Raw genomic sequence first — 15,659 nt, forward strand, 5'->3', positions numbered from 1 at the left:
ATGGGTATGGGTATGGGGTTTTACTTGCGGGGTAAAGGTATGGGCCAACCTGACCCATTGCCATCCCTAGGAGTGCGTGCTGATGCAGGGATGCAAATATGTTAGAAAGACATTTAATAAATGCTTAAGAAGCAAGTAGGTATTTGAGATTCTGAAAGATTTCAAAACAACTGTATTACACCAAGTGAAAGATTTTGGCTTCTAAGATTCTTATCCTAGACCACTTGCACATGAAAGAGGTGCCAATTAGGGTAAAAATGAACTGGATAATATCCATCTAGATCCATTTCCATAACGAATCTAGATGCAAATTTCAGTATCCGACTAATACATATATCCTTATCCATATCTATCAAAAAGAATTGGACAAGGATTTGGAAAAACTACTATGCAATCCATATTCGAATATCCAATTCTATTTCCAATCCTCTTTAGTCTTATATAGATCTCATGAACATTCAAAAAAAATATAGATATCTTTGATTTGGTGGTACATAAATCTCATTATCCAATTTATATTCATATTTATATCAATATTATCAATATCCAGTATGTACCAATACCCATTTAGAAAAAGATATGGATATGAATGTTAGAATCCGACTGATATCCATACCTATATCCGCATTCATCAACTAAAAATAGACACAAATATGGATGTACTAATACCTGATCCATATCTGATTTGCTTTCAGCCCTCAGTGCCAACTGAGAGAAAGCTGGTTGACAACATATTTATCAACATGAAGATGCAGGAGGAGGAGAAGGAACCTCAAAATAGCAAGTAAAAAAGAAAAAGGGGGCAGGGCATTTCCAAAAAGGAAAAACTAAATTAATATACTAGGAGATGTTTTAAAGGTGGCTGCAATATATGGGCAATAAAAGGACAGAATAGCACATATGAATATGCAAGCCATATATGCAGGTGTATGGTTGGTTAGTATTTAAATATCTAACAATAAATAGAATATATTATATAATAATAATAGTAATTTTTATGAATACCAGCCATATTAATAACAATAATATCTAGCAATTAGTGTGTATTACTTAATATTTGATTCTTAGTCAAAATAATGATATCAAAATCAACATATTGACAATGTTCTTATGGATGTAGCCAGACAAATCGAAATCCACATCCAACCAATTATTAGCTTAAATATACCTTATTTTTACCCACATAAAAGTGGCCACATATGTGATCTCACAATGCTAAATGGGCCATGCTTGTTGGTGCACAATGACAATTAAGCTACTGCAGCTGCACAATGCTGATCTTACTGTATATGTATCCTCAAGGTAGTAATCGAACAGCCCAACTGCATACAGAAGCCAAATATAGGTATGTGGTGTGGTTCAAGGGACTGCATATGCATATGCATAAGCCCATGTTTCTTTCTACACCAATCAGAGTTCACTTTACATATTGATATTATAGCACTGATAAGATGGCAAGTGCGCAATAGTCTAAAATCATCGTCAATGTGCTCAACTATTAAATTTCAGAAAAATGTTTTTGAGACCTCATAAACTGTTCATGGAGTGCATATGAACAGATTTGGCAAACAACCAAGGTTAGCACAAAACATGTATGGTGCTAATACAATAAACATGGCTACGATATATCTATATCTCCAAATGAAAAGTGTAGATCATTCAAAATGTAAAATCCAGATATCAAATTAGTGCTTCAGATCATTCCAAACAAAAACTTACCCAACATCTGGTTTACTCTTAAAATCCTTGTAATCAGGCAGGGCACTGACATGAAGAAAAGCTCCTACAATGCTTGCTATCTCAATCACCCTGCCCTCCCCGATCAGCAAGTAAGTCTCTTTCGGGATCCACCTGGGGTGATTCACCAAAGCCTTGGCACAATTTGGAAAGCCCACCAAAAAGAGCAGCGCTCTCAACGGCTGCTGAAAGTTTCCTAATGCCGAAACCCGATCGACACTCTGCTTTAATTTATCAAACAAGTCCACCATAATCGGCTCCAAGCTCTCAGCATCCGCCTCCCTGAAGAACTCTTCCAAAAATCCGGGCGGGCAGCTCAATTCGCCACCCAAGCTGTTTCCTCCGAACCCATCCATCGGAGTCGAAACCTCGGAGAAGATTAATGAGAGGAGCTCCGAAGTCGCAGAAACACCAACTTGACCCGTGGGCACAAACATATCAGGATTTCCGACATGGATCCTACAATAAGAGACGACCAATTTGCGAGCTTGTCTAACGGCGGATTCAATCTCCGATCGGACTGACGGGTCCTTCATCGAGGCCACCTTCCTACCCTCCTCATATGCCCGGCGATAGCACCCAATCAAATAGCGAAAGGTGGGCTCGGCGTCGGGGAAATTTCCGGAGAGGCGATCGACGAGGACTCTCTCCATGGAGTCTCGGGAGAGCATGAGGGGCTTGCTCTCGCTGAGGATCTCGGCGGCGGTGAGCTCCAAGTAGACAACTTTAGGGTTATTTTCTACAGGACTTGCGAGGGAAACGAGGAAGATCTTGCGGAGGATGATGTCCTCGATCTCCTGAGGGGTTCGCTGAGGTTTCCGGGCCGCCATTTGAAAGGGAGAGAGAGCTCGGAGTCTACAGAGATGGTGGAGAATTCGGCATCAGAGAGGAGAGAATGAGGGGAGGAGAGATCTGGTATGCGACTTGGGGAAGGAGACCCAGGAAGAGTTGGGGACAAAGGTTGGAGAAATTAGAGGGGAAGGGTTTTGGCAGGCAGCCAGACAGCGAGACGAAGGCAGGGATACGAATTGGATATTCACATTTCCATTGTCCATACTAATTTTATTTGACAGATACGTACGTAGATTCATCAATATACACATATAAATAAAATATTAAAAATATAAATATAAATATAGATATAAATTAGATAATTAAATTTTATAATCATATAACCAAATTAAATATATAATGAATCAAGTTAATAGTTTATCAATATCATTATTTTTTTTAAAAAAATTTATAAAATTAAACATAAAATTAAATATTGAAATATGGATCAGATAGTTATTTACAGTATGCATATATATTTTTCTTTAACACGTATGAATACGAATATAGATATTTGACTTGCTTCAATTTTTATTTATTTTTTAATAAATTTAAATACAAAAATAAATTTAAATATATATTATTTGATCCACTTTCATTTCCAAACGAAGATCTTTTAGAGAACTTACAAATAGGGCTAAATTCAGAGTGACATAAATATATTTATATTTATTTTATTTAATAAACATATATTGTTAAATATTTTTAATCTCACTTAATGATGTGGACATATTTTATTGGATGTCCAAAGTCTATGTGGTGGAACAATTCTAACTAATAATTTCTTTGTTAGTCTAATGCAAAAATTTATATCTATATCTACTTTAAATAGATATAGATATAGATATAATTTGGATGCCGGAAGCATGAATATAAATATGAATATAATTTAAATAATTAAATTTTATGATCATAGAATCAAAAATATTATCAAAGATTTATTTGGTAAGATATGTCAAATTATGAGGTAATCTGATGATTCTTAAGAATCACTTATCTGAAAAAATTATTACAAAGAAAAAAAAATTTACTGTGTTTACTTGGAGGAAAATTATTTAGAAAATGATATCAAAAAAATTACTAGATTTGATTGAAGATAATCATATATAGGGAATAAGCTAAATTTATAAATATGTTCATCAACATAAACTAATTTTTTATGCCAAAATTATATTATCATCTCTGATCAGTATTTATATGATGCTATAATCATATAACCTTTGCAAAATGCCACCTATATCTTTTCTTTTTCTAGCAAAATCTCACTATTGAATGAATTTGGCAAGGCATCAGAACAAAATCAAAAATTATATGTATACTCTAAAGTCAAATAATCTTATGAGGATTATTTGGGTTATTAAACTTAGTAAGCTTTAAGACATTCTAGATATAGTTCCTAAACCATTTCAGTTTCTTAATCATTTCAAGAATTCTTTAATTTTTAATGAGTTATGTATTTAGATTTAAGAGATAATTGAACAATAAATTTACTTAATATAGACTGCATCAAATTCACTCCGATATTGATTAGTGGAATCAAGTTTCATAGTAGCTGAAAATATATATCCTGACATTGATTGATGGAGAATTGAAATCCAAGTCTTCTAATTAATCAAATGCAAATCTCCTCAACATGGTTAGAACAATTTGTACATAGAAGGGTATATCTTCATTTATTTGCTTGTAATAGATTAACCAAGGCATGCATATTTAATAGATATTGATATTTGCAAGAAATATTCCCTGTGCAATGACCACAAAACTCCTCAACATGATTAGCTTAGTTCAATTGCAGATGGCTATGTGCTTAAAAAGTAATTTCAAATTTCTATCAACTATCATATACTTAAGGCTATATGCAGAGGGATACATGAGTTTTTGTCAATTGCTAACTATCAATTTCTGTCACCTATTAGAAGCAACATCAATTGACTTTATCCATGCTACACATCAATATCTATCAGCCTAAATGCCTGTCACCTACTTAAAATGATGGCATGACACAACCAGTGTTGCTTAATATTTTTAGTGGTTGCTTAATGTTTTCAGTGATGAATATTGCAACAATAGCATTTAACTTCTTTGAGAATCACGATATTGCTCATATTCACAACAGCAACATAGTTCATATAATATAATTCTAAATGTGCCTATCAACATAGTTTATAATATATCCATCAAAATAGTACATAATCATAAGTTCATAACATAGTTCATAATATCAAGTATAGTGGACTAAAAGAAAGATAGATAAATACCATGACATTTAACAAAGACAACTATCCTCATATGCTCTCCTCATATATCTTTGATCTTTTCTCAGTTTGTCTCTCTCAAACTCTAAAGAAACCAGTGAGCTCCTTGACATCCTTTCTAGCACCTTGCATGAAGCTACTTAACTTTTTCAACTTAGATGCCATGGTAGTAATCTTCATTCTTTGACCATGCTTTTCCTTTTTACCTTGAGGTTGTTTAGATGAGGATGGTGCCATATGTGAGGCTTATTTTGCACAATTGTTGATCAATGATGTCTGAGAGCCATTGCCATATATTTCTCTATCTTCTCCAAGTTGTTGGCTTAAATTCCTACATAAACACTTTTTAGGATTCATTTGTGTCAACATTAGTCTCAACATTTGTTTCCTCTATGCACACTTCATCTTTATCAATGGATTCCACAACATCAACAGTAGCTTCAACCCCTTCACCAATAGTCCTATCCTTTCCACATATTAATCCAAGATAATCATAGTAAGGAAATGGCTTGCTCCTTAACTCCTTTGCATGTGGATGGCTTTGAAAGGAGACGAAAAAAAAAAAATATCAAGAAGAATAATATTGAGAGGTGAGCATTACTTTAACATTATCAAAGACAAACATATATAATATGAAGTAATACAAATATAAGTTTAAAAACTAATCTTGACCTACAGTTCAAAGACATTCTCATTATAGGCTATATATTTATGACAATCATTCCAACCAAATCAACTACAAGTAAGCCTCAACATCTTATAAAATAAATAGTATTACCTTTTTAATAATTTAACCCATGACTCAATATAGGATTGAGCTTTCATGCCTAAATCAGGCATACATATCTTAATGAATGTCTCCAAGCGATTAAGACATCCACTTTTGAATGTGCCATTAACAATCTTCCAAGGGCCAAATTGCACTAGATCAAACAATCCTTCAACTAAAATAGCATCCTCTAATTGTCTCCAAGGCTTGTTTTGCCTTTTTTTGTCGCTTTTACTTGTTTTTCAGCTTATTTAGTAATAGGATTAGTATTCATGCTTAAAACATTAATAAAAATTTATTATCCAAATAACATTTTGATTGAGATTTCAATCTACGAAGAAAATAGATGATTTCATAAAGTTATAGAATAAGAACATATATAGAGACAGATTACCATCCAAATACAAATACAAGTCCAATATAATATAGTTTCATGACACATCGTTGTCCAAGTACAACAAATAATTATCCATATATGAGCATAATATGACGACTTCAAGACACATCATTGTCCAAGTACAACAAATAATTGTCCAAATACAAATACAAACATAACATCACATGATTTTATGACACATTATTGTCCAAACACAACACAATAGTGTCTATTTTGTTGCCATTCTGCAAATATTTGGTTAGTTAGCTAATCTTCCCAATCATTCCAAGCACTTGATGTCTCAATTATGATGATATTATCCTCAAGCAACTGACAAGTGGTCTCAAAGTCCTCATCTCTCAAGTCTGCTTCTATCGGATAAATATTTTTCTTTCTAATGAAATTATGGAGTAAACAACAAGCAATGATGATCCAACAGAAGATTTAATATCCCCACCTTAGCTTTGGTAGTCCAAAGCACCTCTCAATGATATTTTTAGCTTATGAATGTTTCATATTGAAAAGCTATGTAGGAATAACTGGTTGAGGTCCCAATTTTTAATTATTAAGGTAATATCATTGACCTTGATAAGAAGCAAGAAACTCCTCATAGTTGGTGTATCCAGCATCACAAAGATAGTAAAAAGCCAACGTAAAGTATACTTTAAACATCAAAGTTTTAAACAAAATTGAAAGTGAACACACAGTTTCATATTTTGTTGTGCAAACCGATCCTGCAGCATCTTTAACCCATTTCTCCTATAAATTGCATCACAAAAGATCCTATTATCATTTGATGACCCCTCCCATCTAGGCAATGTATATGAACTGTATGTCTTGAGAACAAACGTCCAAGACATTGGTGGCAATCTCACTCTTTCATATTCAAAACTTGGGTTTGTCTTTTTCACCCACACAAACTCTAATATAGGTCCACCTAATGCTTCTAGACAGTTCTTTAACGAACAAAAAGAAGATATGTTAAGCAAACAACCATCAATTAACAAAAAATTATAGGAATGAAAAACTAAAGAAAAAGAGTTGATCAAACTTGAACCACTTCCACTTCTCATCTGTCAAGTTCTCTAGCACTGGTTCTAGTTTGTTGAATAAATGGGAATGTAGGCACAAGACCACATTTAACACCTTAGTAAACTGCCTATTCATGTTCTTACTAAACCTATCAAATATAGTCAATACCACTCTTTTTTTATGGTAAGAATGAATAAGAACCTTTCCACTATTTTCTTCACTAAGACATTTCTAGTATCATAAAGCTTACCAATAATAGCAAGTATATTACACAACTTATAGAAGGACCCTCCATCCATATGTAAGTAATTAATACAAACCTGATAACACATTCCAATGATGATCCTAGTGAGGCATCTAAGATAAAAAGTTTCTTTGTATTCTTCCACTCCCTCATTATTAATATCACTTGGTGTGTCATTGTCTTCAGAATGCCTAAAAGCTAGGTAACAAACCATTAATACATATGCATAGATGATAATAAATATCATATTCATATAAATTGTCAAAATCATAGTGCAAACTTGTTTTCTCATTTTTCTATCCAAAAAAGGTCGAGCCATTTCTATTTATATTATCACAAAAAAAATCCATAATGGATCGTACACAAAAAAAAATGAAGCTACAAAAGTACATAGATAGTTCACATAATTTATGCTATAATCAAATAACAACCATATCGCAAGTGGATATAACAATAATTTAATCTGAGATGCCCCTATAGCATCTCGAATTTGGTTGGCTGGTGGTTTGTGTTGAGATTTGATACCTCAAGATTTGGTTTATATTGAGCTCACAGCGAGGTCCAGGATGACGAACGGAGTCCAACAAGCCCAAGAACAGTCCAAACAGAGTCCAAACGGTGAAAATACGTGCAAAAAAAACTCAAAACAGGTGGTACGGTGCATGAGACGGTGGAGGTCAGCGGCGGCGTAGCCAGGCCCAGCGAACGCACGTGTATGTGCAGGCACATGTGGCCCAGCATACGGGCGGGCCCAGCACGGGTGCACGTGCGGGCCGGGCCAGCACGTGTGTGGGTGCCCAGGCCCAATGCCCTGCACGATCCATCATGGATCGCAGGGTGCTGGGCGGTCTATGGAGGCCGCATGGACTGATCACGCGGTCCACGCATGGTCCACAGATATTTTTGCATGATCTGATGGCTCTAAAGCGAGCTGTTCGTGATCGGACAGCTGAGGATGACTTCGGGCGTGATCAGAGGCTATAATATGCGATCGAACGGCTCTGGTGCAAGCCGATCACGATCGAATGGCTATAGATGGTTCTAAGATTGATTGAGATTCAGTATTCTTACTGTAATAATATTTTTAAGATCTTGGAGCCTATATAGTTCTGATTGACAAGCTGTTTGTTGCGTTGGATAGTTGGTGAGTTCTTGGAGGTACAGAAAGGCTTCAAAAGAAGTTTTAGAGAATTTTTATGAAAATTTTGAGACTTCTTATTGAGAAACTTTTGTACAAGAGTTGAGTGGTGAGTTCTTCTTGTATTGATTATGTTTTGTTCTCTCATAGTGAAGCTTGCACGTCCCGTAAAGATAGACTTAAGATCGATCCACATATTTGTATTATATTTTTTATTTTATTTTTTTTTTCCTTCTGCTGCATCGTGTGGTACCGAATCTTGTACAATAATTGGTGTCGGAGCAAGATTATACCAGAGCATAGATTACAACGATGGTGATCGAGATAGAAGATAGAGAAGACAAGCACAATCAAGATGAAGATCAATAGGTTTGATGAAAAAAGCAATTTCTTCTTATGGCAAGCAAGGATGAAGGACGTGCTCATCCAACAAGGGTTGATCGATGCTCTCTTGTATGAGGAGAAGCCAACTACCATGGAGATGTAGGATTGGAGGCAGCTTCAAATACAGGCGGTGAGTATGATCTGCTTGTATCTAACTGATGAGGTGGTGATCCATGTGCTTGGCGAGATTTTTCCAACGATGCTGTGGTTGAAGTCCGAGGAGTTGTACATGGAGAAGTCTCTCACCAACATTCTGTTCTTCTGGAGGTAGTTCTATCAGTTACAGATGATTGAGAGACAGAGCATGCAGAAGCATCTCAACTACTTTCAGAAGATCCTCACCGACCTCCTCAGCATTAGCGAGAAAGTTGAAGAGAAAATCAGGGCGTTGGCCTTTCTAGCATCGCTTCTCTCTTCATATGAGTCTTTGGTGACTGCTCTTCTAATGGAAAAGAGCACCATCAAGATGGATGAGGTCACCATGATGATTCTTCAGAATGAAATTTTCGAAAGAAAGAATCCAGCTTCAAGCTCAGATGACGGCAGCTCAGCTTTGATGGTTTCTAAAGAAGCAAAAGGTGGCAGACAGAGTGACAGAAGATCACGACGAGGGCGGTCCAAGTCTAGGATGAGGGACTTGAGCAAGATCAGATATTATCGGTGTGACGAGTTGGGATATCTAGTCAGAGATTGTCCTCAACTTAGAGATCGGATGAGGTCTACTGCAGTGATGGTCAGTAGCGAGTCAGAGGATGATGCTCTAGAGATATTTAATGAGGTATCTACTTCTTCTCAGCAGTAGATTTTAGATTCTGCATGTACCTATCATGTATGTTGCAGAGAGAAGCAGTTTGACTCCCTAGAGTACAGTGAAGGCACTGTTTATCTACCGGATGGATCGAGCTATGCGAATAGTGGCATCAGAACAGTCAGCTGGAGGACACATGATGGTGTAGTGAGGAGATTGGAGAAGATCCGATACATATCCGATTTCAGACAGAATCTTATCTCACTGAGTAGATTGGATTCGAGAGGCTACAAGACGATAGCTGGTGGAAGAATCCTAAAGGTATTACGCAGCGATAAGATTATTCTAAAAGAAAAGAAGAGGATGAGAGAACATTACTATCTGATGGAGAGCTTAGTGCGAGGTGGAGCTTCAGGAGCAAGGAGGAGTCCAGAGTGAGGTGGAGCTCCAGATGGTGGATCGGGTACTAGATAGGAGATTGGAGAGGACGGAAGACTCGGATGGATGAGAGGCGATATCGCAGAGTGAAGTTTCTATTACCACAGGAGACTTTTTCAAGCAGATCTTTGGTCAAAGTGGATACAGCTCATGATGGAAGTGGGATCGAGTGACTTGGCTCAACTCTCATGTTTGTCCATCCATGAGATAGTAGACATGCTCCAAGGCATGGGGATGAGACAGATCACAGGCTCTCAAAGACAGTTGGAGGTCGAATATCGAGTCGAGATAGAGATTGTTGAGATTTGATACTTCGAGATTCAATTCATATTGAGCTCACAGCGAGGTCTAGGATGACGAACGGAGTCCAACGAGCTCAAGAATAGCCCAAATAGAGTCCAGATAGCGAAGATACGTGCAAAAAAAGCTCGAAGTAAGTAGCACGGTATACATGGCGGCGGTGTAGCCGGGCTCGACGAACGCGTGCCGCAGGTGCACATGGCCCAGCATGTGGGCATGCCCAGCACGGGCACGCATGAGGGCCGGCCCAGCGCGCATGCGAGCGCTCAGGCCCAGCACCCTGCACGATCCACCGTGGACCACAGGGTGCTGGGCGGTCCATGGAGGCCACACGGATCGATCACGTGGTCCATATAAGGTCCATGGATATTTTTGCATGATCTAACGGCTCTGGAGCGAGCCGTTCACGATCAGATGGCTGAGGATGACTTTGGGCGTGATCAAGCGTGATCAGAGGCTGTAGTGCGCGATCGGACGGCTCTGGTGCGAGCTGGTCACGATTGGACGGCCACGGATGATTTTAGGGTTGATTGGGACTCAGTATTCCTACTGTAATAGTATTTTTAAGATTTTGGAGTCTATATAGCTTCGATTGATGAGTCGTTTATTGTGTTGGATAGCTGGTGACGTCCTGAATGAGCAGAAAAGCTTTCAAAGAGGTTTTAGAGAGCTTTTGTGAGGATTTTGAGATTTTTTGTTGAGAGATTCTTGTACAAGAGTTGAGTGGTAAGTTTTTTTTATATTGATTGTATTTTATTCTCTCATAGCGAAGCTTGCACACCCCATAAAAATAGATTTGAGGTCGATCTATATATTTATATTATATTTTTTATTTTTTCCTGCTGCACCTGTGCTACTGAATTCTGTACAATAATTTGCAAAAAGATCTTGCCCCTTGGGCGAGAAGCTCTGGGATGTTTAGAGCGAGAAACACCATTTTCCTTTCCTTGCCCTCCCTAGTCTCCAACCCTTCTCAGTTCTTCTCCCTCCCTCCTCCCCCCGTCACCTCCCTCTTTTTCAAACACATCCTCCAGCCACCGATGCAATTGCTGTCCCCATTGGAATCATCAATGGAAGAAAAGCAGATGTTTCTCCCTGGGATGGTAAGCAGACGACGTGGAAGAAAGGAGGAAGATGGAGACCATTGGATCGGGGGCCTGGCATAGAAAGGGTACTGAATGGACGTCATGCAGCCTTGGGCTTCTACGCGGGGGCGAGATTGAGGGGATGGATATGACTTTCAGGCGCCAACTCAGTACCTTTGGGTAGAAGATCGCAGCAGCTTCCGACACATGTAGAAAAGGCAGCAATAGTCGAGGGCAACGGGAACAAAATGCCACAGAAAGTTGAAAGCTCCTCGAAAAACTGTGAGCAACGCCATGGTGCTACGACAGCGACTGCGAGAGGCTCATTCATTAAACTGCTGCAGTCGGATCCTACCAAAAGATGAACTACAGTTAGCCGTCATTCTCGTCAAAAATAGATACCCAAATCCTGATGGTGTTGTAGAGCATCGGAAATCCAGATCCCTGCAAACGGCTGGAAGCGGAAAGTGAAATCTAACCTTCCGCACTCTTATGCGGAGGCACTGCTCAACAGTAACTACACCAGCGACAGAACTAAAGGCTACCAACAACCACACAGCTTCTCCACACCGCTCTGCCTCAGTTACGCTGAAGCCTTAAAACTTGGTATAGCCAAGCCTGACCGCCGAACTAAAGGGTACCATGTAGATCTTTCTTCTGCCATCTCAGATCAACCAAACAGCGTACCACACTTATTTAGATATGGATACTCTAAAAATAGAACTGACGTCTCTCTGAAGAAGCCATATCTGCTCCCTGTCAAGCCTTTTAAAAGAGGTACTTGCTTCAAATGCGATAGTTCTGACCATAGAAAGTCTTGAGTGCAGGAACCCTATAAAATGCTTCCGCTGTCGTCGCTATGGGCACTCAGCAAGGTCTTGCAAGGTGATTCCCTCCCCAATCGCCCGCAAAAATCCAAATCCAAACACCATGGCCTCTTCTACTGCAAACATGCAGGAGAGTAGGAGTCCTCCACCTTCAAATCCATTCAATCAAACTTCGAAAAAGGTCTTCCTGCCTCCTTCCTGTCAGTTGACAGCAATTTCTAACTATCTCAATGGAGGAGCCTATGTCTAATCTTTTGGCAGACCCATCAAAGTGGATAATGTCTCAGCAACTCTTGCCCATGCTGCTCGTCGTTTAGGATCGTGGACAACCAGAAAATTATCCCAATATGAATTTTTGGTTTCCTGTCTGGATCATGGCACAGTGCAAAATCTCATGTCCTTGGGCCATATCAGAGGGGACGGATTCTCGCTTGTAAATCATTGGGATCCTTATGAGGGAGCGACTCAGCACAGGCTGAAGCTCAAGATCCATGCTTTGTTACTCAATCTTTTCCTCCAGTTTTGGATGGCAGATATAGTCACAATAATTATTTCTGGCTTCGGCGTCCCCTATCGTGCCAGTAAATCGATCTTGCGATGGGAGGACTTAACAAGCTTCGATATAGTCTTTTTTTATGAAGATTTTGACCAGATCCTAGAAACAATTGAGGTAAACACCGGTCAGTTCATCTTTAAAGTCTTTATTAAGATTAATTATGTGTTAGAACAGGAACCAAGCTTCGAAGACTCTATGATGGGTTCACTCAACGATCAAGATGACAAAGGGAATGAAGGCTAGGAGTTCTAGATTAATAACAACGTTCAATCTCCACAGGGTGGCTCGGGAGGCCAACAACGTCATCAGCACGGGGATACCCCTTCGGTACTAGAAGTAACTCAGGAGACAATGACCGCGTGAACTCCCAAACCCTTCAGATGTCTAACTTTGATAATCACAATATTATCAAGTCAGACATTGTATTAGAAGGATTGAACTTAATTAGAAAACTATTTAATTAAAGGTCCAAGAATTTATTCCTTAGCATATTTTTGATTATTCTCTGGCATATTCTTGTTATTTTCTATCTATTCTTGTTATTCCCTATCTATATTTGGCTCTACATATCTGTATTTATAGGTCTTTGTATGCACTCTTGATTGTAAGAAGAAAAATAAAAACAAATATCTCCTTCTCTTTTTTCATTATGGTATCAGAGCACTCAGGTTCTGATCCATTTTTTTCTTCCCCTTCTTAAAACCCTTCTCTTCCATTTTTTTCTTCTCCTTCTTAAAACCCTTCTCTTCCCTCCATTGCTGATACCGCCTCTACCGCCGCCACCGCTCCTTCTTCCTCCTGATTCACAGCGAACTGCTGCCGTCGCAGCCACCGCAGCCATCGCAGCTCCCTTCCTCCCCAACCGCCTCCACCGAGCCCATCATCCCCACCATCGACCCGTCGATCTCATCCGCGCCGCCTCCCACGACTGGGGTTTCTTCCAGATCACCAACCACGGCATCCCGCTCCCGGTGCTCGATCGGACCATTGCCGCCGTTCGATTCTTCCACGAGCTGCCCTCCGCCGAGTCCATCCGCAACCCCCTTCTTCCCAGTCACCGCAGCCCCCTTTCTTCCCGGCCGAAATCCCTCCGAAGCCTCTGCTTTTGCCGAGTCCATCCGCAGCTCGCCACCGCAGCCCCAAAATCCCTCCAATGCCTCCACCAAAATCTCTTCACGGCTGAGTACCCGACACCAGCCACCGCCTTCCTTGCCGACGGCGTCATCGGCGACGGCATCACCCTCGACAATCCCTTACTTCATGGGATACATAATCGGTAACAAATAAAACCACAGTTCCTTCTTTTTACATTTTATTTATTTTATTTAAAAAAAAACAAAAAGTAACAAAAAAACAACAAAAAAACAACAAAAAAAAACAACAAAAAAAAAATAAAAAAAATGGAAAACTTTTATGGCTAGATACTTAAGAAGCCTGCAGTTACGGTGTGTCCGGTGATTCGTGTGTTTGGTGATTCATTGATAGTGTATCTTCGGTGATTCGTGTGTTTGGTGATTCATTGATAGTGTGTCAGTGAGATTATCATTCGTATTTTGTTTGTATGGCCAATCCAATTACTATGCAAGATCTTGAAGGTCTACTAGATCGGCTTATTACAGTTGCCACTCGATCAGGGAGTTTGTCAAGAGATAGTGGATCACTGAATGCTCTTCAAGTGGCTGTAAAACTTGATGGCCCAACGACATATTTACAATGGGAGAGGAGCACTCGTCTACTTGTACAAGGGCGAGGTTTGGAGAGATATCTCACCGGCACAAAGAAGAAACCTGCTAATAATGAACAGGATATGGCTCAATGGAGAATGGAGAACTCTGCTATTCTGATATTTCTTCTAAATACCATGACACCGAATGTGGCCAGAAGTGTGCAATTGCTGGAAATTGCACAGGAAGTTTGGGAGACGGTGGCCCAAATGTTCTCACAAAAGCAGAATTCTGCTCAAGCATTTGAGATCCGTTTTCAATTACGTCAGCTTCGTCAGAGAGATTTATCTATCACTAAATATGCCACCGAGTTGAAACATCTCTGGTCTGAAGCTGATTATTATAAAACTTTTGTTCCACAATGCTCCATCAATGTTGATGGATTTCAGAAATATTTAGAAGAAGAATGGGTTTAGGACTTTTTATATGGTCTGAATCCGAAATATGAATCTGTCAGAGTTCAGCTTCTCGCTAGAGATATTTTACCTAGTTTAGGTCAAGTCTTCTCTACTGTTTTAAGCGAGAAGACACGACGACGAATGATGGAAAAGTATGAATCATCTTCTAACACCACACCTACTCTGGAACAGTCTAGCCACCAGGACGGATATCTTGACTCCTCTCTTTTTGCACACTCAGGTACTCCATATAAATTATCACATGCATTTACTTACGGAATATCCAACTCCTGGGTAATAGACTCAGGAGCATCTAGTCACATGACAGGGACATCTAATAGCTTTATTTTCTATTCACCATGTTTAGGACATGACAAGGTCCGAATAGCTGATGGATCCTTTACCCCTGTCTCAGGAAAAGGATCCATTGACTGTACTCCTAATTTAAGATTATCATCAGTATTGCATGTTCCATCCTTTCCTATAAATTTACTCTCTATCAGCTCTATTACTAGAGATTTGAATTGCTCTATCACTTTTTGACCTTCTCATTGTTTATTTCAGGAGCTGAAAATGGAGAAGATGCTTGAGGATGGTAGACTGCACAATGGACTCTATTATCTATCAACTGATGAGAAAAATATGAACTCTTCTTTGACGAGGTATGCATTGTCTGTTGAAGGTGCCACTTTAGAACTTATGTTATATCATCGTAGGCTGGGTCATATTCTTTTTTCTATTCTTAGTCGCTTATTTCCATCTTTATCAACTAAATGCAATAAAAATTTGTTAGTTTGTGATCATTGTGAGTTGGCTA

At 39.0% G+C, this 15,659-nt stretch overlaps 1 protein-coding gene across 1 annotated transcript in view; it reads right to left on the reverse strand.

Moving 5' to 3' along the window:
* LOC105032245 (probable ubiquitin conjugation factor E4) overlaps positions 1–2,706 on the reverse strand; it is a 30,696-nt gene extending 27,990 nt beyond the window's left edge. The window contains exon 1 of the mRNA XM_010906630.4: positions 1,720–2,706. Coding sequence (XP_010904932.1) covers positions 1,720–2,567 — 848 coding nt within the window. The 5' untranslated portion in view covers positions 2,568–2,706. The remainder of the gene's footprint in view (positions 1–1,719) is intronic.
* Between the last annotated feature and the right edge of the window lie 12,953 nt (positions 2,707–15,659).

This window comes from Elaeis guineensis, chromosome 15 (assembly GCF_000442705.2).
Source record: "Elaeis guineensis isolate ETL-2024a chromosome 15, EG11, whole genome shotgun sequence".
Classification (NCBI taxonomy): domain Eukaryota; kingdom Viridiplantae; phylum Streptophyta; class Magnoliopsida; order Arecales; family Arecaceae; genus Elaeis; species Elaeis guineensis.